At 34.7% G+C, this 25,965-nt stretch overlaps 1 protein-coding gene across 1 annotated transcript in view; it reads left to right on the top strand.

The window, feature by feature from the left end:
• ADGRV1 (adhesion G protein-coupled receptor V1) overlaps positions 1-25,965 on the top strand; it is a 503,501-nt gene that overhangs the window by 21,519 nt on the left and 456,017 nt on the right. The window contains exons 2-6 of the mRNA XM_019734240.2: positions 16,410-16,594; positions 18,470-18,619; positions 19,732-19,827; positions 23,191-23,295; positions 25,455-25,568. Coding sequence (XP_019589799.2) covers positions 16,410-16,594; positions 18,470-18,619; positions 19,732-19,827; positions 23,191-23,295; positions 25,455-25,568 — 650 coding nt within the window. The remainder of the gene's footprint in view (positions 1-16,409; positions 16,595-18,469; positions 18,620-19,731; positions 19,828-23,190; positions 23,296-25,454; positions 25,569-25,965) is intronic.

Raw genomic sequence — 25,965 nt, 5'->3', positions numbered from 1 at the left:
TAATATATTGATAAGTGCTTTATGCGAGAGGTGCTCAGTTCATCTTGGTTATGGGTATGCAGAGGCAGGGGACCGAGGAAAAGATGTTGGGACCCGTAGCACTTAGTTTCGGTTTGAGACAGGTTGGAAGGAATGGTAGAATTTCTGTATGGAGATACCCTGCAGTCATTTGAAAGTGTCTCAAGCTCAACATGTAGGATCGGGGCTTTATTTAACAAGGATTATTGCCTACTACAGTGAAAATAGTTTGCTACAAATGGGGGGGGGGGGTAGATGACAGTGTCTAGGCAGCAACAATATGGGTCTAGTTCTGCCGGATGTAATTAGGTATCAATAAGGGGAAATTGTTCTGTGATCATGATAGGTTTGGGAAATGATGGATTAAATAAAGTTAACTCCATGTTTAGGCCTTCTTCGTGCTTATGATATGCTGTAAGTATTTTGAATATTTAAGAAAGTATATATAGTATTCATATACATTTATTTCCTAAACATAATTCTCAACATAATTCTTTAGTCTGATCAAAATGTGGGCATAGCATTGCATAGAACACACTTGGTGAAATATTTGTTGGAACTTATGTGAAAATTTAAGAGTTGGAACTGGGAGTCTTTTATAGGGGCTGGGAAAACTACGATTGCTCCAAGGGAAAGTTTAAATTTGATATTGAAGGGATGGGTAGATTTGAGGTAGAAGCTTGAAGAATAAGCAAGGCTGAGGATGAGGAATTGTTTGTTAGGTAAGAAGACTGCACTTGGGGAACAGGGAGAGTGGAGAAAGGAAAGGAGGAAGGGAGAGAAGAGAAATGGTAGAGAGATTAATAAGAGTAGTCTTAAACATGAAAGAAGGTGATCAGAAACATAGATGTTGGATTATTCTTAGAGAGGAGTATGGGTGTTCCATATTTGGAGACAATCTGTGGAGATGGAGGAAGAGAGTTTTGAGGGAAAGGAAATAAAATCCCTTAAGTGTTTGTAATATTATAAAAATTTAAAAGTGCACAGTTATTACAGATGGGCATTCTGATCCAGTAATGGAAGAAAAGAAGAAGAAACATTAGTTTCGAATGTATTAATATGTACAATTTATTTTCCAGTAACTGTTCACATATCAGTGTGGAGGGTATAATTGGGAGGTAAAAACTGATCTAAGGAGAATTTACCTTTTCTTTACCTAGGAAAACACTCAAGATAAAACTCTGTTTTAATGTCTTTATTTTGGTCATGTCTACGGCTGCATCCCCAAGCCTTAGACAATGCTTGGCACGTAGAGACTCAGTAAATATTTTTTGAATGTCATCAAATGATGAATGAATGTTAGACACAGCATAGCACATCAGTAGGGTCCATATACCACCCATGGGTTTCCGGTAAGCCCTTCCAAACTTGTGTGCATGGACGAAAAGACTAAGCTCTTGAAAGGACTTGGCACCAAACTCTGTAGCTGGACAGTGCTGGGTAGGGACTCCACGGGCAGAAGAGAGCACTAAAGGAGTGCTACAGGCAGTGAGGCCCATCTCTGAAAGGTAGTGCTGACCTGGGTCCAGAGCTGGGGCCAGTGTGGCGCAAGGGCCACTGCCTGAGCAGCAGGCCCGGCAGATGGAGGAGGACCAATTCAGACAGGGCCCCCGGTCCTGAGGCTCAGTGGCACCTGGAACACTGTAGTCTGGGAGACACCAGACCTCCTTTAGGAATGCATCAGCCACTGGTATTCTTGAAGCATACAAGTAGGGGACCTCCAAGAGGTAAAACTAGATTTCCTTCCAGCATGGTGTATAGTGTCTGGAGGAGGATTTAATTTAATTTGGAGAAATAACAACACAGTGACACATTTGCATAGTGGATGTTGTGTACTAGTTCGTACTTGTTACATACTGAAGATTCCAAGGCATTAGTATTTTTCATTACAATCAGCCATAAGAAAATTTTAATAAAATTTAACCCTGTCATCCCCCCTCTCCCCAAATCCCCAGCATAGTACTGAAACAGAGTTTGGGCCACATTTAAAACAAACAAACAAAATGTCATTTAAGAGGAAGAAATGAAGAGCAATATTTAATTTTAGAATATATGTAGGCAGTATATCATGACTGAAAAACCAAAATAGTGGGAATTTAAGGTAAAAGAAAAACATTAGATGAGTTAGAGTGAATGTTTTGAGAAAAGCGCAGATATAAAGCATGTTTATAAAAGCAAGAAAGAGTAAAGTCAATATATTATTAGGTATTTTCTTCTCTGTAAAGATGTATTAAACTTCATAAATATTTTATTTAAAATTAAAACTCAGATCTTCCAAAATGTTTCATACAGCTCAGACCCATCTCAATGATCTGTTATTGATAAACTCCTAGACTTTCCCTGAAGTGGAAAACTTTCAAACTTTGACATAGAATTTTTAAATGTTCTGATAGATGTTATTAACATTTTGATCTGTAAAAAACAACCAGCGTGAATTGAATTTAGTCTGGAGTTAGTGGCACTGCCAGAAGGTGCTTAACAGTGTTTGCTGGATTCAGTGAAGAGTATTTTAGCATTTAGAAATTTTCACTTGCTTGATATACTTTTTTAATCTTACCAAGCATTAAAGAGATTTATCAAAAATGGATTTTAAGTGTTATCATGATACTTTTTATTTGTAAACCACTGAATGTAATTGGAGAGTGAGAAAAGCTCAATCTCAGTGATTTTCCTTAGCGATACAAGTGTATTGACAAAACGTTATAGCATACTGAGATGGCATTAAATCTATTTCTTACACGTTTAATGTGTGCTAGACAGATGGAGAAATAAATTAATATTGTAAAGTCATTGGCTTCAAGCTTCCGGGGATGGAAATATTTGCAATACAGGCTTAAGTTTTACAAGTTTCAAAGTTGTGGAGGATTGTACAAGTTGGAAGAGTAAAGGGTGTTCAGATGTTTTGGTTTCATATTGAAGCTTTTGTTTTTACATTAGAATTTTGTATAGTTCTTGGGGCCCTGTGGAAAATTTGAAAATTATTAATTGAAGGGATTGAGTATGTAAAAAATATTTTGTTTAAGTTAGGAAAATGGCTCCTGGCAGTGATAGTAGATCGCATGGCACATAAATACCTTACAAATGGGAAAAATAAATTACTTAGGGGGAGCATAAATCATCTTAGAAGATTATTTACCCAATTCATCTGAACATCATGTAGTTAGCCAGTGTTGTCACTTTAAAGAAACTACTTTACCTTGACAAAATTCAGGCAAGACCAAGGAACAAAAGGTTTATTTATTTTCACATACCATTGTTAACTTCACACAATTCTGCTTTGTGTCAATGTTAATAAGTGAAAATGATCATCAGAAAATAGAACGTTATGAACAAAATTAAATAAAAGCCTACTTTTTATTAAAACATAAAAAATAATAAATTAAAAATACCTCCCTTCTACTTGGAAACAAGAGAAAACTCAATTCTTCTAAATAATCCTTGTGTTACAAAGGGCTGATAACTGCAGTAACACTTTTTAGACTATCATAACAGCAATAACTCAGCTTGTCAGAACCTATGAGATACAGCCAAGACTGTGCTTGGAGCAAAATCATAGCTTTAGGGATTAAGTAATAATGAAAACTAAAGTAGTGTTCAGTTTATGAATTACAGAAATACTATATAATAAACCAGTCAGTATAGAGAAATTGATAAAGATTAAAGAAGATATAAATGAATTAGAAAATAGAAAGCTTGTAGACCTGGTAAATAAATGCAAGTCTAAATAGCCAGATAAGGTCAGTAGTCTTATTATTTCATTTTGAAGGTAAAGAAGTAGACTCACAAGATTCAATGACTGCCTAAAGTTGCCTAGCTAGTACTCTAAGGGCAGAGTACTCTAGGGGCACAGCTGATAGGTCCTGCTGCAGTTTTTTCCAGCATAAAGATTGGCAGTAACCAACGAGTTCAGCAGTCTGAATTCTGGTGACTAGTTTAGATCCTTAATGGCTAGAAAATGGCTTGTGAGTGATAAGGCTAGAGATGTTACAATTGCTTCAAGTAATTGGTGAAGGAAATACAATAAAAGTCATCTGTCAGTTGAAGGATGGTTCTCACATGGGGCAGTCTACGATGCCCAAACCTGTTTCCTTTAGTCTCTTGGCCATGTGGATGTTGAAGGTCCAGTGCCTGGAATCTGGCCTTTCATGGTGTACTGGGATGGATTCCTTCCCTTGTGCCTCACCACTACTCTAATGCTGTAGTTCTTTTTTCCTCCCTTTAACAGTTGAGGGAACTCGAGGCCCAGAGAAGTGAGTTGAATTGTCCAATGTCACAAAGCTGGGAAGATGGCAGAGATGAAAGTAGAGCCCAAGTCTCACTCCCAGGCCAATAGTGGTCTCCTATTTATAGATGACTGGGGGTACTGGCAGTGTCTAGATAGAGAATTCATAGCATCTATGGCAGGATCCCTGAGTAGGCACTGCTGGCGATGCATTACTGTTGTGCTGAAAATCAAATTCCTGGGACACCATTGGGAGATAAGGAGTGTGTTTGCATGTGAGTGTGCATGTATATGTGTTGGCACACACTTGTGTGTGTTTTTCCACCTTTGAATGACATGAATATAAGAAATATTTCACATCCCTCTTTCACCCTAGTTTGAGGAGAAATTGGCGGGGTACAGGAGAGCAAATTCTTTGTCTAGATAACAGCTGCTGCTCAGCCAGTTGATGTCAGGTAGAAATGTGGACTCAGATTTGCCAATTTTCAAAATAATGTAGAAATCCATTTTTTAATATGCAAAAATATTCAAATTTTGGCAAAAATTATTTTTGTTTTGTAAATACAGTTTGGACTGAAACAAAATATGTCTGTATGCCTCTTCCAGGTTGAAACCTCTGGATTTATTACATGAAGTTCTTTCTCTTTCTGCTCTCCCTTAACTGTCATGAGTGCAAATAATTCATTGAGAAAATACAAGCACCCATATTCTTCAGTAGGAATAGATTATATTCAATAAGTGTGTATATGAGGTTGGAAAATTAAGTTTACAAACTCATCCTTGGAAAAGTGCAGCATACCTCATTGCTGAATATCACTGCAGTCACCTTTGAAGTATGTACTCCCCTTGGGAAGCTATGCACCAACGCCTGCTCCTAGTCCACCCTTCAAAGCAATTTTGGAACTCTTTCTGGAATGGCCATCAGAGCTGTCCTCATATTACCCTCGATGTCCTGAAGGTCATCAAAACATCTTCCTTTCAATATTTCCTTTATTTTCGGTAAAGAAAGTCATTGGGGGCCAGATCAGGTAGGGAGGGTGTTCCAATACAGTTATTTACTGGCTAAAAACTCCCTCACAGATAGTGCCTTGTGAGCTGGTGCATTGTCGTGATGCAAGAGCCATGAATTGTTGGCGAAAAGTTCAGGTCATCTAACTTTTACATGCAGCCTTTTTAGCACTTCCAAATAGTAAACTTGGTTAACTGTCTAGTTGGTGCAAATTTATAATGAGTAATCCCTCCGATATCAAAAAAGGTTAGCAACATCGTTGCAACCAGTTGTTGAACTTAATTGTTTGACTTCGTAGAAGGCAGAAACACAGAAAGTGGCTGAGGGATTTATTTTTATTTTTTATTTTTTTAAGAAAATACTGAATCTTAGGAAAGAGAGCCTATAACTAATGAGAGCTGTTTTCAATAAAATCTTAATTTCAAGAAAATTGCTTTTGTGACTCTTGTCTTTGAGTTTTATGAGGAATTACAAATTATATTTGTGAAGAGTTATAAGTGGCAAAAATCCATCTTTAAATTCTTACAATCTCTTCATAGTTTTAAGTATTGTTTATTGATTCCTTTGAAGATGGAGGGGTGCCATCTAATGGAGATTCAAGAAATCTTTGTTTGCACACATGCTCCTTATGTTACACAGGAGCAAAAAGGCAAGTGTGTCTTCTCCTTGACAGAGCTACCTTTCACACAATCAGATTTGGCAGCTGTGTGAACAAATCTTGACTTTGTTGCTTCTGAATTTTCCTTAGAGGTTTTAGTGCAATGAACCTGTCATTTTGTGCTTTGCCAGAGTGGAAGAGAGAGCATTTTTCTAGAGGCCCATGTAGCTCTGGAATTGAACTGTTCTTACAGGTTCCTTGGTGGGCATTTGTAATCCAAATATGAGCAGGTTGAATGGCTTTTGTTATCTGTTTGTTTGCTGACTCATACAAATGGGAGTACATGGTCTCATGGAAAATGTCAGGGTTAAATATTTGGAAATAAGATAGAAATCAGAAGTCCAGATACATTATTTAAAAGGTTTTATGTATTATGTCAAGTGTTTACTTACCTCATTTGTGTTAAGTGACTTGTTACTTTTCCTGGAAGTATTGGTGCAAACTGTATTATTGTTTATTGAACTGGCTGTTGTCGAATCAAAATCCTATGTGTGTGCCAGAGTGATTTGTTCTATCATGGTTACTCTTCTGGAAAAAAAAAATGTGTTAAAGCATGTTCACAAAAGTTTATAAACATAGTCTTATATAAATATAAAATGAGCATGTCAAATATTTTATTCAGTCCATTAGTAAGAGAACCAGTAGGGTGTTAACATTGGTTCAAAGACCTTTTTGAGAAACTACTTAAAGAAAATTAATAAAGGAATGTTAATATAAGATTCTAGGTTAGTTATAAAACTTGTTAATATCCTATTGGGCAATAAAACTGTGACCTTTAGATTACTATTTCACTGGACAAAAATTATCTTGCACATTTACCGAATGAAAATTTCTAAATTTATATGTAACTTCACTAAGTGAAACCTTTTATCAATAGTAAACAATTGTTGAGTTGAACAAAGTACATTTCCTTAAGTCTTGGATGGGTCTGTGCCCTGTATGGTATTGAAAGTACATGCCACATGCATTTTTGCCTTATATTTTGGATACTTTTTCTTAAGGCTCATCGACATTGATCATTTTCTATGTCTGTACTGTGGTATGGGAATCAAAGTCCAAGTAAGACCACTGTATTTGGCCCAATCTAAAGTAAATAAGGCAAGTTTGAAGAGAGTGTCTTGCTTTCCTTTATGACATATTTTCCCTGCCTTTTTTTTTTAAATTATTTTTATTTATTTTTTATTTTTTTAAGGAGGGCACAGCTCACAGTGGCCCATGTTGGAATCGAGCCAGAAACCTTGTTGTTATTAGCACCGTGCTCTCACCAACTGCGCTAAACAACCACCCTTTCCCTGCCTTATTACCTTAAGAAGTTAATTTATCCATTCACACATTTTCTCATTAAATAAACATATCTTGAGGGCCCATTATATGCCAAGGGCTGTGCTAGGTGTTGAGAATGCAAAGGTATCCAAGATGGGCAAAGTCATCCCTGAAGGTCTTTTTGTTCTAAGGAGAGAGACTGAATAAATGGAAATTATGATAAGTGCAATGAAAGAAACAAAAGGCTGAGAGAAGGATCTCACAGGCCAAGCCTCGTTACATACATGCAGAGAATAGAAAAGTCAATGTGAGGAGGTGACGTTTAAGCAAAAATGTAAAAGATGGGTAAAGGTCATGTGGAGCGTGGCAGAGAACAGTCTTAGGCCTTGGCATCAGCCACCTGTGACACAAATGTGACAAAGGGCTTGCCTCATTCAAGGATCTGGAAAACCAGTGTGGCTTAGCAAATGAGGGGGAGAGTGGTAGTTGATACAAAAGATAGGATCTGTTTATACTGGGTCTTGTAGTCCATGATAAGGAGTTTGCATTTTATCTTAAGTGCAGTTAGGAACCGTTAAGAGATTTTTTTCAATTTTTTTTTTATTATAAAAGCTTTCTTTATTATGGAAAATTTTAAACATATACAGAAGTAGAAGGAATAATATAGTGGACCCCCATGAATCCATCACCCAGTTTGGAACTAGATCTAATGTATTTTGACTCCTAACGCATGATTAATGCAAACTCAGTTGAATGAATAAAAAATTAGTGAGCTGAAAATATGAAGGTGGTGAAAATAAACTGTAGCATTTAATGGGAGACTACAGACTGTTTTGTAGAACCATTACAGGATTTAAAGTAATCTTGAATACTTAAGAAAATTGGCGAAAATATGAACTTTTTATATGTACTTTTAATAGTGGGTCTACCTAAACCACTTAAAACTTTACAGTAAAGGGGTTTAAGAAAACCAATTATATAAACCCACAAGGATAGAAGAGGAGACAACAGCAATGTAGTTTTTGAGCCAGAAGGTAGACGGATGAGTAGTAATTGGCGTAGCAGACCCACGGCAACTTAACTCTGAGATAGCAGACCAAGAAATACCCAAATTTGCAAAGAAGAATACTCCAAAGGTATAGGAGGTGGTAGCACCAGGTGCTTTGGTAACTATTGGTGATTGGTGAGCAAATAGGTAGAGTAACAGATGCTCCAGGAGTAGTTGGAGTCCTAGAATCATTATCTATTCCATTCTATGCTGTTGTTGACTCCCACCCCCACTCCTGCAACTCTACTGTTTATTTTCTGGAAACGGTAAAATTGGTTTTTTGACTGGGGATGTGAGGGTGAGGATCCATGGAGAAAAAGGAAATTAGATGATCATATGTTTATTGACTGCCCATACACCAGTGCCTTTCTCAAGTTGCCCTGGGTCCCAGATGTCTTTGTAGTTGTATCTGTATCTTCTTTGAGGACCCTGATGAACCTGAGGATAAAGTCTTTTCTAGATGTACTGAAATTGAGACTTTCTAATAAAAGGTTTACCCATTTCCCCCAATATTGACAATCTACTCTCTCACACATTTGTTCAGAATTTCAAATTATTATTTTGGTCTCTTAATCATCTACAGATATACAGATCCATATATGGAGACCATTCAGTTATCATTTTAGTCTCCTACTTTCTATAGATAACCAAGAATTACCAGACATCTGAAGAAATCTTACATAGAAGATAAATTTCAGAATAAATAACAAAGCAACTTAGAGGTAACAAAGACTACAAAGAGAATGGAAAACTGAAAAAAAAAAACAAAAAAATATTTTCTGAGAGAACACAGGTGGTATTGGATTAATGGAAAAAGAATAGGATACCATTAAATCTTAGAAATTGAAAACACAATAGCATAAATTAAAAAAAAATTAGATGTGAAATTTAATGATGAATTAAATTCTCAGAAAATAGGTTAAAAATCAAAGAATCAGAAATTAGAATAAAAAATAAGAAAATGAGAGTGTCAGTCACAGAATACCAATGTTAAATAATAGGAGTTTTAGGATGAAAGTAAAAATGGAAGGGGCAAAATCATTGTGCAATAGGATAATTTTCCATGTCTGAAGGATGAGTGTCGGATTGAAGGGGACTGAACACTCAGCTAATAGACAAAAATAAACCCATTCCAAGAAAAGTCCAATCAAATTTCATTTTTGGAAAATGAAAAATTTTTGGAAAATGGAAAAAGAAAAATTTCCAGAGAGGGAACAACACAAATAAGCAAACACATACAACACTTTAGAATCAAAATGATTTTGGATTTCCTAACAGCAATACCAAGAGTTAGAGAACAATGGAGCAAAGCTTTCGAAACAATGAAATAAAATTATTTTCACCTAAAATTCTGTATCTAATTAAAGTATTAGTTAAGTAGAAGATTAATATCACAATAATTTCTAACACATCAGACCTGAAACATTTATTCTTCACACCCTTTCTTAGGAAGTTATTGGAGGATATTCTCTGTCAGAACAGGTAAATATACTAAGTAAACCAAGAAAGAAGAAAACATGGAATCAACTAAAAAGAGATAACACACAGGAAAGAATAAAAGGGAATCCCAGAATGATGTAAAGCGGGGAGGGGACATCCCAGGATGACTCTTGTATTCTAGGTGTAGAGGTCAAGTCGTCTTGATTAATGTAGGTTTGACAATGTGTGGTCTAGGAAAGTGTAAGTTGCCAGATTTTGTCTACCTTTCCTTGGGCGGTGAATCAATAGATATAGTGAAAATCAACAGAAACCACCATTTTATTGATGAGATCTACAATGATGATGGTGTGTATTGAATACAATAAAGTGTTCCCATCATGAATGTCTACATCAAAGCATAGTATGTATCTATTAACCACCATCAGGAAAAAAAAAAATGTTAATTCCTATAGCCTGTATGCAGAAAAAAACAAAACTGTGACAGGGATTTTCTCCTCTGGACATACATCTTAATATATGCATAGATTTTCTCTTGAGACAGACAGATGAAGTTGCTAACTGTGATTGACTATGAGAAGAAGACGTATATGGCTGGTGGGGGTAGGTGTGAGGCAGACGTTTCATTGTTTACTTTTTGTTTCTTTTTAATATTGTGCCGTGTATATATGCTATTTAAAGAGGAATAAAAATAAAACTATATTCCTAAAAAATCTTAAATAAAAGATAAAGGTAAAAAACATTACACATAGTTTGAATAACTATAAGAGGCTATCTCCTTTATCATTTAAAAATATTTAGCGTTTTTTCCATTTGTAACATTAGATTTTTTTGAAAGTTGCAAATTTAAATTCTGTTTTGGTATGGAGGAAAGAAAAGGTCAATTTTTTGTAGTACTAACCAAATAGAAATACCACAGATTAAGAATTCTTTGAGTCTGAATAATTGATTATATAAATGATGAAACTTCTCTTATTCCACAGGAGTAATTCTATAGTTTTAGAATGCCCTTTAGTAAATGTAATAGAATTCAAGTAATTCTAAACTTGAAAACCTTGCTCCATTGGGATCATCTTTTCAGTATTAATTACCTACCTGGTGGTCACACCGTGGGAAGATGCTACAGCATTGACAAGGCAAGAGCTGAAGCTAAAAGGTCAATGCATCCCTTCAGTGCTGTGCTAATTGTCTTTGTCTTTTCACCTTGTCCTATCACTCACAGATAAATAATTATTTATTCTGAAACTTAAAAAGACAAAGTTAACTTTCAGATTGATGAAAGGTTTTAAATGAAAATTGATTACTGCAAAATCAGCAAAACCAACTGAATTCTTATGTTTTTCTTTACATTGTCATCTACTTTCAGAACACTGAGTCAATGTGGTATGCTCCTGTCCTGTTTTGTCTGTTGTGAAGACATCTTTGGCATGTCTATGTTCTGAATTTCCTTACTAGTCATTGTCAATTTTGAGGTGGAGGGGAAAATATAACAAATGGTGATAATAATTGCATGAGAATGGGAAAGATAGATCGTTTGGTGTTTCTAAACATTTCACAAATGTTTAGAAAAGATTAAGTCTGTTGAATGGCAGTGGAGGAGGGAGGATGTTGTACTTGGTATATCTTAACATGCATTCACAATGTCACAGATTGGAGATTAGTGGATAAGTATTGATGTTGAAAATGGCAGAAAATCCAAGCAAAGCTGGCTAGTAAAAAATGTAATTAATTGCTTGAGTAACTGAAAGTCCCGTGTAAAGCTTAATTCAGGAACCTAAGATTGATTATCAAGACTTGGCTCCTCTCCATCCCTTGTCTCAGTTTGGTTGTTTTGGCCTCATTTCAGGCTTTGGAGGAAACTGGCCCCAATCAATACAATCCTGAATCCTGCAGTAGAGGGAATCTGCATCTTTATGTTTAAGCAAACATAAAGCTTGTTGGCTTTGATGGGCCTGACCTAAATCATATGCCCATCTTTGTGAGTATCTTAGGGCCAAGGACCATATGTTAGGGGTCTTTGTGTCCTCAGCGATTAGCATAGGGGGTTGCACAATGTAGAGTAAGTGCTCAGTATACAAATGTTATACTAAAATGTAAGCTGCTCTTCTGAAAGCAACCAATTTGCATTGTAGGAAAAACCCTAATGTAATCCTGATTTTAATCTTGATATATTTTTCACAGAATTGGGTGATTTATTGGGTAGGCTGAATATGATTACTAGAATCCAAGAACCTAAGACTTTGTGTCTATGAGCTGTCAGGACTCTATCAAAACTTCATAGTATATCCCAGAGAATGAAAAGCTAAAGGAGTTCATCACCACCAAATCAGTATTACAAGAAATGTTAAAGGGACTTCTTTAAGAAGGAGAAAATAAATATGAATAACAAAAGGCAATACACATCTATCAACAATTACTTGAAATGTAAATTGGTTAAATGCTTCAATCAAAAGACATAGGGTGGCTGAATGGAAAAGAAAACAAGATCCTTACATATGCTACCCCAATAGACTCACTTCAGATCAAAAGATACACACACAGAATGAAAGTAAAGGGATGGAAAAAGATATTTCATGAAAATGGAAATGAAAACAAAATCTGAGATAGCAATACTTATATCAGACAAAGTAGACTTTAAAACAAAGGTGTGACAAGAGACAAAGAAGGACCCAGTAATCCACTTCTGGGTATTTATCTGAAGAAACCCAAAACACTATTTCGAAAAGACATATGCATCTACATATATGTTCATTGCATCATTATTTACAATATCCAAGATATGGAAGCAACCTAAGTGTCCATCAGTAGAAGTGGTAGTCAATAGTATTGTAATAACTATTGTGTTTCCCCGAAAATAAGACCTAGCCAGATAATCAGCTCTAATGCGGCTTTTGGAGCAAAAATTAATATAAGACCTGGTCTTATTTTACTATAATATAAGACCTGGTCTTTAATATAATACAATATAATATAATATAATATAATATAATATAATTAATATAATATAATATAATGTATAATATAATACCAGCTCTTATATTAATTTTTGCTCTAAAAGATGCATTAGAGCTGATTGTCTGGCTAGGTCTTATTTTCGGGAAAACAAGGTATGTATGTGTCAGATGGGTACTAGATTTATCTGGGTGATTGCTTCATATGTTATATAAATGTCTGATCACTCTGGTGTACACCTGAAACTAATGTAATATTGCATGTCAACTGTAATTGAAAAAAAAATTAAAAACTTCATAGTATAATTCAGGAAATAAGCAAGAAAATAATCTAGATCTCATTGTTTTAGCACAATAAGAGATCTATTAAGAGGTAAGAAATCTATTGGCAGGAGCAGTTTTGGTTCCCTTTGAATCATACTGAGCAAGAGTGGGAGGTGTGAGGGGAACGTGGATGGTAGTTGGAAATGAGAGGATTTGAATATGGGACTATCATACCATTACAGAGCAGAGGAATGACTCAATGCTAAAATACTTTTGTCACAATTGTGACATACTATAAATTAAACACATTATGATCTTTAAACATATGTTTGAAATTCATTGTACTGAGTTTTAAAATACGTGGTCTGATGGGTCATATAAAACTTTTATTAAACCTAATGAGAGAAAAAAGTGACCTGGAATAGATATGAGACTTAAGTGTTGTGCTAATTCCTAATGCCTGGTCCTCTGAGTTTAATAGGAGTTTCAAAGTCTATAGATTTTTAGTATGAAAGAGGAAAATGTACTTAGCTACTCTGAAAATGAAACTATTCAGTATTTGTGTAATTATGCCTATATTCAAATGGGAACTTTCAGAGCTTTTTCTTCATCTCTTAATTGCTTTTGAATGCCAGCTTTGCCTCAACCTTTCTTACAAGTTGAAAAGATGAAAGCAGAGGAGATTCAATTATCAATGATGTCACAGAATTTGAGGTATTTCCATTCATGCTTGTTTGTTAATTTTGCATAATCTCAAAACTCACTGATGTACACCAATTTAAAATAAGTTTACTGACTTAACCACAAGATCTTGGAGCTCTAATTGCCTGGGAAACTGCAAGCATACACCATTTGAGCTCATTGTTCCTGACGTTAAAAGATATTGTTAAATATTTAAAGTCAAAAGACAACTGTAGTTTCAGTTAAGTACATGTAATGTTCATCACAATAAGGTGCAACCTTTTAGGAAACTCATGATTAGTTCTATGGTAGTTTTGGTTATTGTGCATGAGTTTAAAATATTCGAATGCTTGGAAACATGTAGCATAAACAATCTACCGTATTATTCACGATGGAGGTACGTGATTTGTAGAAATAAAATGTAAGAGGCAATATTGTGTGGTCATTGGATAGAGAAACTGAAGATGAACTCCTGGATTCAAATCCTGCCTAGCCTCTTACTTAGCTAAATATCACTGCCTGTGTTAACTAATCTGTCCATTAGTTTGCTGAGCGATAAAATGGGGCTATTGATTCTAGCACCATCTTCATTGAGATGTTGTGAAGATTAAATGTGTTATTGTATATAAAGTACCTAGAATAACACTATGTAAGTATTTGGTGTTCTGATTATTTTCTATAGGTCATTATAGTTTTTCTTTAGAAAATAAGGAATCTTAAAATGCAATATAGTAATATGTGGAAAAATATATGAGTTAGTCTGCAGGAAGTTCAAGCATATTGCATTGGACAATTCAGTAATTAAAGCTACAAATGTGGCCTATTGTATGGTCACTCCATAACACACTTCTCACACTTACTCATACTCTAGGACAGTGTATTTCAAACTGAATCCCAAGGATCAGTTGCATTAGAATCAACCAGCTGCCTGTTAAATGCACATTCCTGGGCCCTAACCTAAACTCACTGGATCTGAATTTCTGAGTGTGAGAATATGAATTTTAACAAAGGTCTGAGTTGAATCTTATGCAGGACAAATTTTGAGAATTTGTGTTCCCAGTCCTTCATGATTCCCCTTCTCATGCTGAAACTCACTTTCACTCTTTCTCACTTAGAACTTTTTCAGGGATCTCAGTTCTCTCAGCTCAAGATTCTGTCACATCTAATGTTCAGGGAATTGAAATTTTTCATTCAAAATCACAATAGACCAATGTTGATCTTTTTCTTATACATCCAAGGCCTAGGTTGCTACTTCCTAACCCTTCTGTTCTGTTCTTTCCCATCCCTAGTTCATTGCTTTCCCACCATTTGTTAGAAGTGAGGTGTGAAATCATTCTGGTTTAGAATTCCACAAAAGATCTTCTTCAGTTGTCTTGAGCACAGAACTGCTCTCAATTTCCTGCCTCACCCAAATTTTGCCTTTTTCCTTTCTCTTATATTTTCCATTTCCTTTCTTTTGATAAATGTTCCTGGCCTAGTAATCAAGGAAGAGTTTGCATCTGGTGAGGGAGAACTATTTTATTTCTTTTCCCAAGACCCTTAGCCCCGTGCAGGCTTTCTTAGAAGGCTCAGGTGTAAAAAGTTCCCTAATCCTCCAGAGTCTCTGTTCCTGTTGGCCTGTGTCTCTTTCCCGGACTCCATCTGAACTCTGCATCCATAGCGTGTGAGACGTTATTAAACAATCTCAGACTGCATAGTTTGAATATATTTGACTGAGAAAATCGCATTTAAACCCTAAATTATATCAATAACTTACATATTTGGTGGTTTCTAAATATAAAGCCATGTGTAGCCACGTGGCAATATCACATACATCAAAATTTTATTACTTCTTGACCAAGATAAAAATTAATAGGAAGCATTTTGGTTCATAGAGTACGGAATGCAACTCTCCTTTAACATGTATGAACTTGTTATTTTCGTGTGACTGATCACATAATCCATTGGAATCTTAATGATCCGTGAGATAAATTGTTCACATTTTTAGAGGTACATCTACATTACAAAACAGCGCTTTCAAGAGGCCACTGCACTGTTGTGCTTTTGAAAGCACTTGAATCACACAGTGCTGAAAGTAGGAACAATATTGATGACTCATAAACGTGCACATTGTGAGAAGAACACAACAGAAGTTTTGGAAATACACACTTTGTGAAATTTGCTCATTTTTAAAGCAACATGGTCATTTTCTAAGAAGTGGTGTATTTTAGCAAGTAAAATTGGAGAAATTTAAGTCCTGGAAATGTGTGTGCTTTGAAAGGATTAGCATTTCCTTGCAATCACTAAAAACTTAAAAAGCATTCTCAAATACAACATATTTAAGGAAAAAGTAGACCTGACTAAGAAATCAACTTATGCATAAAGTTTTAGTTTCAACTACTTTATATACCAGTTTCCAGAGTTCTCTTGTATTTGTTTGATCATCAAATAAATAGATGAATAAATTCATTAAGATTATTGATTCATTTGATAATGTTTTTAGTTTTTGCTTGTATTTTACAGTTTCATTTGGGTGAAGATGGGCTTTAATTTGTTTCCATGTCTCTCCGTAGGTTTTTCTTAGAATAAATTGAAGTGTCAAATTTTTTTTAAATAAACTGAATTTAATAGATAAGTTTAAGGCTTGTTATAACTATTATCTTGGCATATAAGTTAAAGAATAAAAAGTAGTTAAAGAACAAAAAGAGAACCATAGAAAGTTTGGGATTTTTCATTTATTTCTGTGATCACACATTTGAATTGATGGCTTAATATTTGATGTATTTATGTCTTAGGTACTTACTGTCTAACTCTTCACAACACACTTTAATGAAAATACGTTAGATATTTGCAAACAAAATCTTTATTTTCTCTTATAGGGATGCCCTCTGCATTTTTATTAGTAAATCTTCTTTCAGCTTTATTCATCCCTTTTGTGTTTGGAGAAACAGAAATAAGATTTGCTGGACAAACAGAATTTATAGTTAATGAAACAAGTACAACAGTTACTCGTCTTGTCATCGAAAGGATAGGAGAGCCAGCAAATGTCACTGCAATTGTATCGGTAAGAAATGATTATAGTTCTACTCTTACTGAAATAGGTATGAAATTTCTTTTTCAGTGACAAGAATTTTTTTTTAACTCTTTGAGATTCTGAGTAGTTTTATATTAAAGTAGCATGTGCACTTGACAATAATAGTATTTTAAAGATATAGACTGACCATTTTTAAATGTTCATGTATTTATTTTAAAAAACAACAATATCAAGTATTTCTAAGTAAAAGAACATTTTATTTTGCGTAGTTTGGATTCTAGTTATCTCTGCTTGTTATTGTGTCTGTTGTCAGGTGGCTTTAAGAAAATATATGAAATATTTAGAAGTGAAAAATGGCAATTAAAAAACCCTTAGTTATGTCGGAGAACTCTTTTTTAGGAGAAATTAGATTAACTTAAGTAGAATTTGTTAAACTAATGCAGGCTTCATCTTGCACACAGTTTAGTTATTGAATGAATGCTGTGTGCATGCGTCTGTGTTTATGTTTAACCAGAACGTAATGTCAGGTGACCACTAAGGACATGGCTGTTTTTGAGGCCCAGTGTACTTGAAATTTTTGTTTTCAGACATAAGTTTTTAAGCAATAGGTTAAATTATCACATTGTGAAATACTGTGAAAAGAGACAAGGAAAAACTATGAAATGAATCCAATATTATAATGTTGTGCATTGCTTTTAGTTTTTAATTTGTATATTTATTTATTGAATCCAAATTTTAGTTTGAGTATATATTTTGCTTGATAAACTTTTACATTATAATTTTGGGTATAGCCTCATAATATTTTCAGTTTGCTTCATCATTTTCACAACTTTTCTTGATGTGTCATTATTTCCCAGTCATTCCTCAACTGTTTTTCATTGAGGTTGCTTCCAATTTTTGCTGTTATAAATGTTTCTCTGATGAATTTATTTACAAATCTGTTGATTTTTGCCTATTTTGGATTGTTAAATGATTTTAGGGGGTTGGATTACTGTGTTTCTTCCTTTTGTTTCAATGGCTCTTCATATTTAATGTTTTATAAAAGATGGTGCCACTTTTTGTATTAAGGTATGAGTACAAGTTTTCCAACACCCTTTACAACTTACTTGGTTTTCTCAAGTATTTAAATCTTAACCGATTTTTATAAATGAAGATTAAAAATTAACTATACATGTCCTTCATTTTTTATTTGTACTAAATCATAGTTTTATTCTAGTAGTTAAGTTATTCATTTTGAGTTCTTTGGCAAAAGAAATCTCACTTAGATTTGCACAAGAAGTTGCTTCTTTATAATTATTGTTCCCTTGAAAATCTTAGTAATGCTAATATTACAGAATGAGGTCTTAAAAGGTTAAGGAAAAGGTTTATAATGACTAATGAGTTTGGAATGCTAAAATACTTTATTGGGTCTTTATTGGAGTTGTGGAAGAATATAAATAAAATTTCAGGTTGAAAGTTTTGGAAAGAGCAGTTTGTTTGAAATTGATAGGGAAAATAATTGATTTTCCTAATATATTTTGGCAGGCTACTTTTAACACTTCTTTGGGAGAGTTTTAGCTATAATTTGTCTTTTTGTTAAGTTTGCTATAATCCACTTCAGATCAGTCAAGAGGTAGAGAAAAAAAAATTCACATCATTACTTTCCTTTATAATTACTACTTTTCTATGTAATGATTTTTTGTCCTTGCAGAGCACAAGCAAATGTTTTTGTGTAGAGTCATTTTTTTAATAATGTTTTTTGAAGGTGATTTTTATCCATTGTCAAATACTTGTTTTGTTTTGTATATCCTACCTATAAACATTGGTGCCATTTGATTCATGTTTTTTTCCTGTTGATTGCTCCAATTAGCATCAGTTTGGCCTATCCTAACACTGTAAGAACTATCTATATTTTGCATTTGATAGCTATATGGAGATGACACCGGTGACTTTTTTGACACATATGCTGCAGCTTTTATACCTGTTGGAGAAACAAATAGGACAGTGTACATAGCAGTATGTGATGATGACTTACCAGAGCCTGATGAAACTTTTATTTTTTACTTAACATTACAGGTAAATGCTTCTCTCCCCCCCTCCCACCCCCAAATCCCCTTAACCTTAAACTCATAAAAATCTCGCAACACTTAAAAATCTATTTCTATAGAGATAAGCCAATTTAGGTGACTGGTGGTAGTTTTCATAGAAGCCAGAACTGCAAACCTCTTTGGCAATTTCATGGTCTGGTTATTCCTTAGACAATCTTGTTCAGAAGATCCTATAGCTAGTTTTTGGATCCTTTCAGCTTTTCTAGGAATTGCCATGACAGATGCTCAAGAAAACCTTGTCTTCCCTTTGGCCCTGTTCTCTTTTTATCTTTCCCAGGCTACCAGATGCACAAAGAATGACTGTGACTTCAGAGTTCAAAGGGGAAGGATACAAAAAAGCAGGCATGGAAGTGGGAGGTCCTTGAACCTTAGAATAAACTCATAGTACCCCTAGGAAAAATGCTTGACTAGTTTAATATTTAATTGTCTTTTATGGGTTGATATGATAGGTTGAGGCAATGATTGCTAACACTGTTCTTTATCTGAAGGGCATTGATTATTTTTTTTAGAATGATTATATCGGTATGATTAAAATTTTTATAAAAATGATACTTGAAACTGTCAAGTTTTGCTTTTGTACACTGTTTTTTATATTCCTTAATGCTGCTGTTGAGCAGCAATAGAAATGCTACAGACAACTCTCCCACACTTATTAGAAAAGTATTTTTTAATTTTTTATCTTTAATTTGGCTCTATAATTTATGGAATAACTAATTATTAAATTTCAGCACCTTCTATAGTGTAAGAAAAGAATCATGTATGAATAGATTTTCATACTGCTTAATTCTATGTCATATTAATAATGAGATTAGAGTGATTATAATACATATAGTATAACTATCCCATGATTACTTCTAATTATAATAATTTATATTTTAATAGTGATTAATGATTTTCAAAACTTTGTTGAAGAATTCTTGTTGGGACTTCTTTGCCATCTTGACTTAGTTTGAATATATTTTCTTAATCGGTGCATTAAAAGTATTCTTGTATGTTTATTCATAATCTGAATAATTACTGAAAGAGAAATTTTGGTAAAATGATTATTCTTTCCTCTTTTAACTTATTATTTTATTTTAGAAACCTTCAGCAAATGTGAAGCTTGGGTGGCCAAGGACTGTTACTGTGACAGTATTATCAAATGACAATGCATTTGGAATTATTTCATTTAATGTGGTATGGCTACAATTTGATTAATCTTGTGGTTGCTAGATTATAGTTTAATATTTTGATTATTTGTCACAATGTTACCTAGTATCATTGTCTTGTGATACTTAAATAAAATTTGCTGTAATTCCATCCATATTCTATCTTCTGTAGACTGTCCATTTGTTCTACCTAAGATTTGTTTTTTGTGTGTGTGTGTTGAGGAGGCCTGTACATTCACGGTCATTTCTCGTCCTAATCTTTTTCTGCTGATCATGCCACCTGTTTCATCTGTTACCTCTTTTAGTGGTGTCTAACTCAGATGTTGTCTTAGTTGGTTTGGTCTGTTGTAACAGAATGCCATAGACTGGGTGGCTTAAAAGCAACAGAAATTTATTTCTCACAGTTATGGAGGCTGAAAAGCCCAAGATCAACGCATTGGCAGATTTGGTGTCTGGTGAAGGCCCACTTTCTGGTTCATAAACGGGTATCTTTTTGCTTTGTTCTCACATGGCAGAAAAGGCAAGGGAGTGCTTGAGTCTCTTTTATAAGGGCGCTAATCCCATTCATGAGGCTCCACCCTCATTACCTAGTCATCTCTCAAAGGCCCCACCACCTGATACTATCATATTGCAGGTTTGGATTTGAACATATGAATTTGGGCGGGGGTTGGGCAAAAACATTCATTCTGTAGCAGATATTATAACCCAGTTCCTTTTACTTGATTTCTCCAACTGCCACTTAAAGAAAGCATTGTCTTCCAGCCTCCTTTGAAAGTTTAGAGTGACTTGGAGATGAGAAAAACGTATTGAAAATACTGAAAAAACCTATAGTAAACTTAAAATTAAATAGCAGACATTATAGCACTTACAATATCTGTAGTCAATCCCTACCCTGGATATTTTCCATTGAATAATATTTTCTAAAGGTTAAAACTCCATGTCGTTACCCTCAGTTTTTCTCAGCAGTTCACTTTTTTCTCCCTTACCACCGAATTCCCGTGTCCCTGGCCAGTCCTATATTCACAGTGTTTTATCTTTAGACACAAACACGCAAGACAGGTCAGCCCTTGAAAGAAATTGTTTTCAGCTCTTAAAACAAAATTTATCTTGAATACCATTGGGTTTTTCCACTAAGTATTAGACTATAATAACCTTCATGATATGGAAACTTTTGAATCAAAATACTAATTATCATTACTAAAAGATGATGTGATGCTCCCCAGCTTTTTGTTTATTTTCCAATTTAGAATGCTACTACAGTTGGTGCATTGTATGTCATTTTCTTAATACCTTAAATTTCCTTTGAAATAAGATGGGCTGTAGATAAATATGATCTCTATAACTGCAGTATCTTGATTAAAAAGTTTTCACGAATAACATAAATGAGACATTTTGTAACCTACACTACATCATTTACATAAATTATTTTAATTAACCAATTATTTCTATTTGACTGTTAGGACATTATTAGTTATTTATGAAGCAGGTTCCCTTACTTGCTTTATTTCCCTCCCTACTGCCTTTCCTCTGCACTTACCCCCAGCCTCACATTGATTTGTTTAAAGGATTCTTTTTCTTTATGAAAGTGAACATATTTCAAATTCCTCTTTATTTATAAGACTAGACAATGTTGAGTTATAAGAACTTCCTTCAGGACAACAAATGGAAACATAGTTCAAAATAGAAATATTTTCACAGTAAACAAAAATCACCATAAATTACCCGTCTAATAGCTGGCTTGCTTCTCCTCATTTGAAAGGTTTCCACTTGAGACTGGTAAATATATAACAGGCTCCTACTTTGTCCCCAAAGGTCCATGTATTTTAATTAATGGGAGGTTGAGGTTACTTAATATGTACCACCTCTCCAATGTCCAAGAGGAAATTTCAGCCATTGTTGAATTCATACCATTCAACATCGATATTTTCCTAGAGAATGAAAGGATCCCAAGGTGGCATTAAGAGAATCACCTGAGTCTCTGTAGATGGAAGCCACCATAAAACAAAAGGCAAAAATGTATTTCAATAGCCTTTTCCTTAGTTCTCTCACCTCGCCAATACTGAAATGAATGATGGTCTTTGAAGGTGTCTTTTAGTAACTAGTGTGAAATACAGGCAGATTTGCTGTCCAAATATAGACTTGGCTTGCTGTGATAACACAAGTTCCTGTCAATGTCTTAATGCCCCCAAAATAAAAGTAAAAGGGATGGGAGTAGTTATTAACTACTTTCCAATTTCTCCCTCTCCTGCAGTCTATAAAAATGTTGTAGAATCCTAGAACAGGGCAAAAACACTAGTGGTGAGAATTTCAGGAGGCTGAGAGCCTAAAGGAACTCCATACCAACTAACTTGGCAACTTGAGTGAGAGAACACATGTGGAATATCAGGAAAACATGGTTCCAGCACCAAATCCAGAGTCATGGGGAGAAGGTAGTATCGTGGTGACACTGTATTCTTAACATTCAATTCTGCTTCAGTAGAACAGGGTACCCAGGAGAACTGAAAATCCACCATCCACTAGAAGTCCTCTTTTTTAGTTTTGACATTATACTTCTTAGCCTCTCAGAATGAATCCTAATCTCTAGCATCAGTTTCAGGTCCCTGACTGTTAAGATCTGAGTGATGCCAGGCAGCTTCTGACTGGGCAGCTGCCCTGCATGATTAAAATTACACTAAGTAACAATTGAGCTCACAGTAGTTGCTAAATAGGTTGGCTTTGTTTCCTGATCTGGATGATTATTGATGATGAAGATAACACTAATGATGATAAGCCAACATTTACTGAGCCCTTAAGTACCATGTTCCCCTGAAAATAAGACCTAGCCGGACCATCAGCTCTAATGCGTCTTTTGGAGCAAAAATTGATATAAGACCCACGTCAGCACATTTCCACATTGGAAGTCCTGGCTCTTTCTTCCCCTCAGTGATCAGGACCTGAAAAAGTCATTAACAGTCGTCTGCTTTTCAATGGCAAGCTGACCGATGAGGAGAGGATAGTGGTTGGGAGCAAGGCCAAATGGTGGTTCCAGTGAGCTGCCCTGGTCTCGAGGCACAACTCATTTCTGTGACCTGGGTTCCTGTGAACATTGGAGTTTCTCATTTTTTGATTAGATAACCTTTAAGATTTCTCAGCAGAACAGCTAGTTGATGGTAGAAGCAGGACAAGAACCTACATCTTTTGCCTGACTAGTTTCATGTCCCTTTACACTATTACTTTTAACCTTGTAAGTGCTTTTATTAGATACAGTTGATTAATGCTAGGAAATACCATATTCTTAAGCGTACAATGTGGATTGATTTGTCTGGGGAAATGTAGTATTTCTAAGGTAACAGTTGGCACCACCTCTTACCTCTTATTGATCAGTGTCTGATTATCTCTTCTTCCCCAATAGCCTTTCTCAATCACAGTGAGTGAGCCTAGGGGCAGCAATGAATCTGTGCCTGTTACTCTCATCAGAGAAAAAGGAACCTATGGACTGGTCACTGTGACTTTTGAAGTAAGTTTATTTTGAAATCATTTTAAATGATAACACTTTAGAGTTCATACCAGATGGCAACAATTTGAAAAATAAGGTCCTTTGTATAATAAATGTGACCCTTAATAAAAATGAAATAAAAGTAACTACTTTCATTATCTGACTAGTTTCACGGTTAATTTAAAAATGTTTTCCTTGCTTTTGAGTACGTACACTGCGCTTACATGGAACACAATATATCATTTTAGGTACAGAGTAATAATAAACCACAAACTACTACTAGTACTATGACAACATTAATTCCATACAATTCATAGAACCTTTATGATAAACCTTTTCAAGGATATAAATTTTTAAAATGCTGGTGGGTTACTTAGGCTTATGTAAAATTATTTAATATGTAGTCTTCCCACATTTGCATTCCCCATTTTTAAAAATACACGTACTGGATGGTGTTAACAGCAGTCACACTCCACCTTGGAGGTTCATAGATGTTATAGCATTTGACATAAGTGACATAGGCTGTGGGTGAGGTGCATGTCTTAGGGTGCTAGCTGTAACCATTCCATTTTATTGCTTACTGATCACATGCTTACCATTGTGTTACCATATTGTTGTTCTATGAGATACATATATAAATCTCCAACTAATTTTTGTGTTTTATAAAGATCCTGAACATGACTGTATGCTATTTTCAAACATTAAAACACTGCACAATTCTGACACCAGTATCTATCTTAATTATTAATTATAATATCAATAGAATGGATAATTGGATTTATGTAACATAATTCTACTTGAGCTCATGGGGACCTACCTCTTTTGATGGTTACATTAATTACATAAGAAAATAAAATCACATCAGGCAGGAGTGCATGAAAAACATAGTAAATACTAATTAAATATGCAGTAGCCTTGAAAGTTCTTTACAGGAATCCTTAAGCAATAGTTCATGTATTTAGGAACATGCACTTAGATAATACACTTTTGAAAATGTATTTGATAACAAATATGGGAAAAATTGGGAAAAAAATGGCTGTAGAAAGGATAAGGAAATGATCATCAGTTATAGTGTTTTCACCTTTACTATGAATGTCTGAAGTTATTTTACTGGGTCTTGAGCCTTTTCTTTTTTTTATTAGTTTCAGGTGTATAAAACAATGTAATAGTTAGACATTCAACCCCTCACAAAGTGATAACCCCCCTCCCCCAATCTACTACCCCTCTCATGTCACACACAGACGTTACATTTCCACTGTCTCTATTCCTTATGCTGTACTCCCCTTCCTGTGACTATATATATATATGTAAATAAATAAAGTTAATGTTGACATTCATTAGAATTCAGCCTCAGGTTCAGGTGTACACTGCAGTCGTCAGGCACCTACATTGAGCCTTCTGTTTTTTTGAAATAGTTACAACTAACATTTGTGGAGCACTTAATATTGCCGTATGCTGTTCTAGTGCTTTAGACCAATGCTGTTGTCATTGCATATAAACAGCAACTCTTCTCAGCACTCAGTCTCCCTTATGCCCTTTTTCATTTTTCTCCATAATATTTATCATCTGCCATATAACACATTTATTTATCATTTGTTCTCTTATTAAATGTAACGTCCTGATCGGTAGGGAGTTTGCCTTGTTCACTACTATATATATCCTCAATACTTAGAAGAGGTCGGACTCAGAGTATGTAATAAATACTTTTCAAAAAGAATGATTTTGTTAGATCTTCACATCTAGCCTGTGAAGTGGATATTATTATGCTCTTTTCAAAGATGAGGAAAATGCTGCACAGAATGGTTAAATATCTTGCCCCAAGATTACACAGTCCGTGGTGGAACTGGTATTTGATTCCATTACTTCAGAGAATTTACTAATTTTGTATACCTTCCTCTCAAGAAAAAATATAAGTTTTTTCCCTCAGGTTTAATACAATGGTTGAGAAAAAAGAGAAAGCTCTTAGAAACCATGTGGTTTAATGTAATTATAGTCAAGGTCTATAATGATAGGCCCTGGCTATTAATTACAAGGGGAGACTTTCATACAGGTTAGTATAATTCTTGTAAAACATTTTTAAGTAAACTTCAGATTTTTGTCAGCTGACATCCTAATAATGCTTTTTTTTACTCTTGTGAAATATTCTGCATTTATTGATGGCACTGTGTGTTTCTTTGCAGGTAGAAGGTGGCCCTAATCCATCAGAAGAAGATTTGGGTCCAGTTAAAGGAAATATCACATTTCCCCCTGGCAGAGCAAAAGTAGTTTATAACTTGACAGTACTTGATGATGAGGTGGGATAATGTTAAATGTTTAAATGGGACAGGGACTCTGTCTGCATTATAGACATGCTAGAGAACATTAAATCAAGGATTAAATTGTGTTCAGCATTTGAAATTGTTCAAGAACGTAGTGATTATGGCAAGTCATACTTTATCTATGAATTGCTATTTTGGAAGATATCTTGTTAATATTTATGTTATTGAATTTGCTGATGAACCTGAACATAACTGGCAGCCACACGTACTACAGAAATTTAAGCATTTTGTATGATGACTGATTTTTGTTAGTGATTTCAGTTTTGAGCAGGTACAGTCTACTTACCCAGCATAAATATTTTACTATAAAAGCAAAGAAATTTCTACTGCAATTGATATTCCTTTGTTTGGCTATTTTAAATGTTCATATTCA

The sequence above is a fragment of the Rhinolophus sinicus genome, linkage group LG03 (assembly GCF_036562045.2).
Source record: "Rhinolophus sinicus isolate RSC01 linkage group LG03, ASM3656204v1, whole genome shotgun sequence".
Lineage (NCBI taxonomy): Eukaryota > Metazoa > Chordata > Mammalia > Chiroptera > Rhinolophidae > Rhinolophus > Rhinolophus sinicus.
Note: the sequence above shows the minus strand (reverse complement) of the source record. Positions and strands in the feature narration are given on the sequence as shown.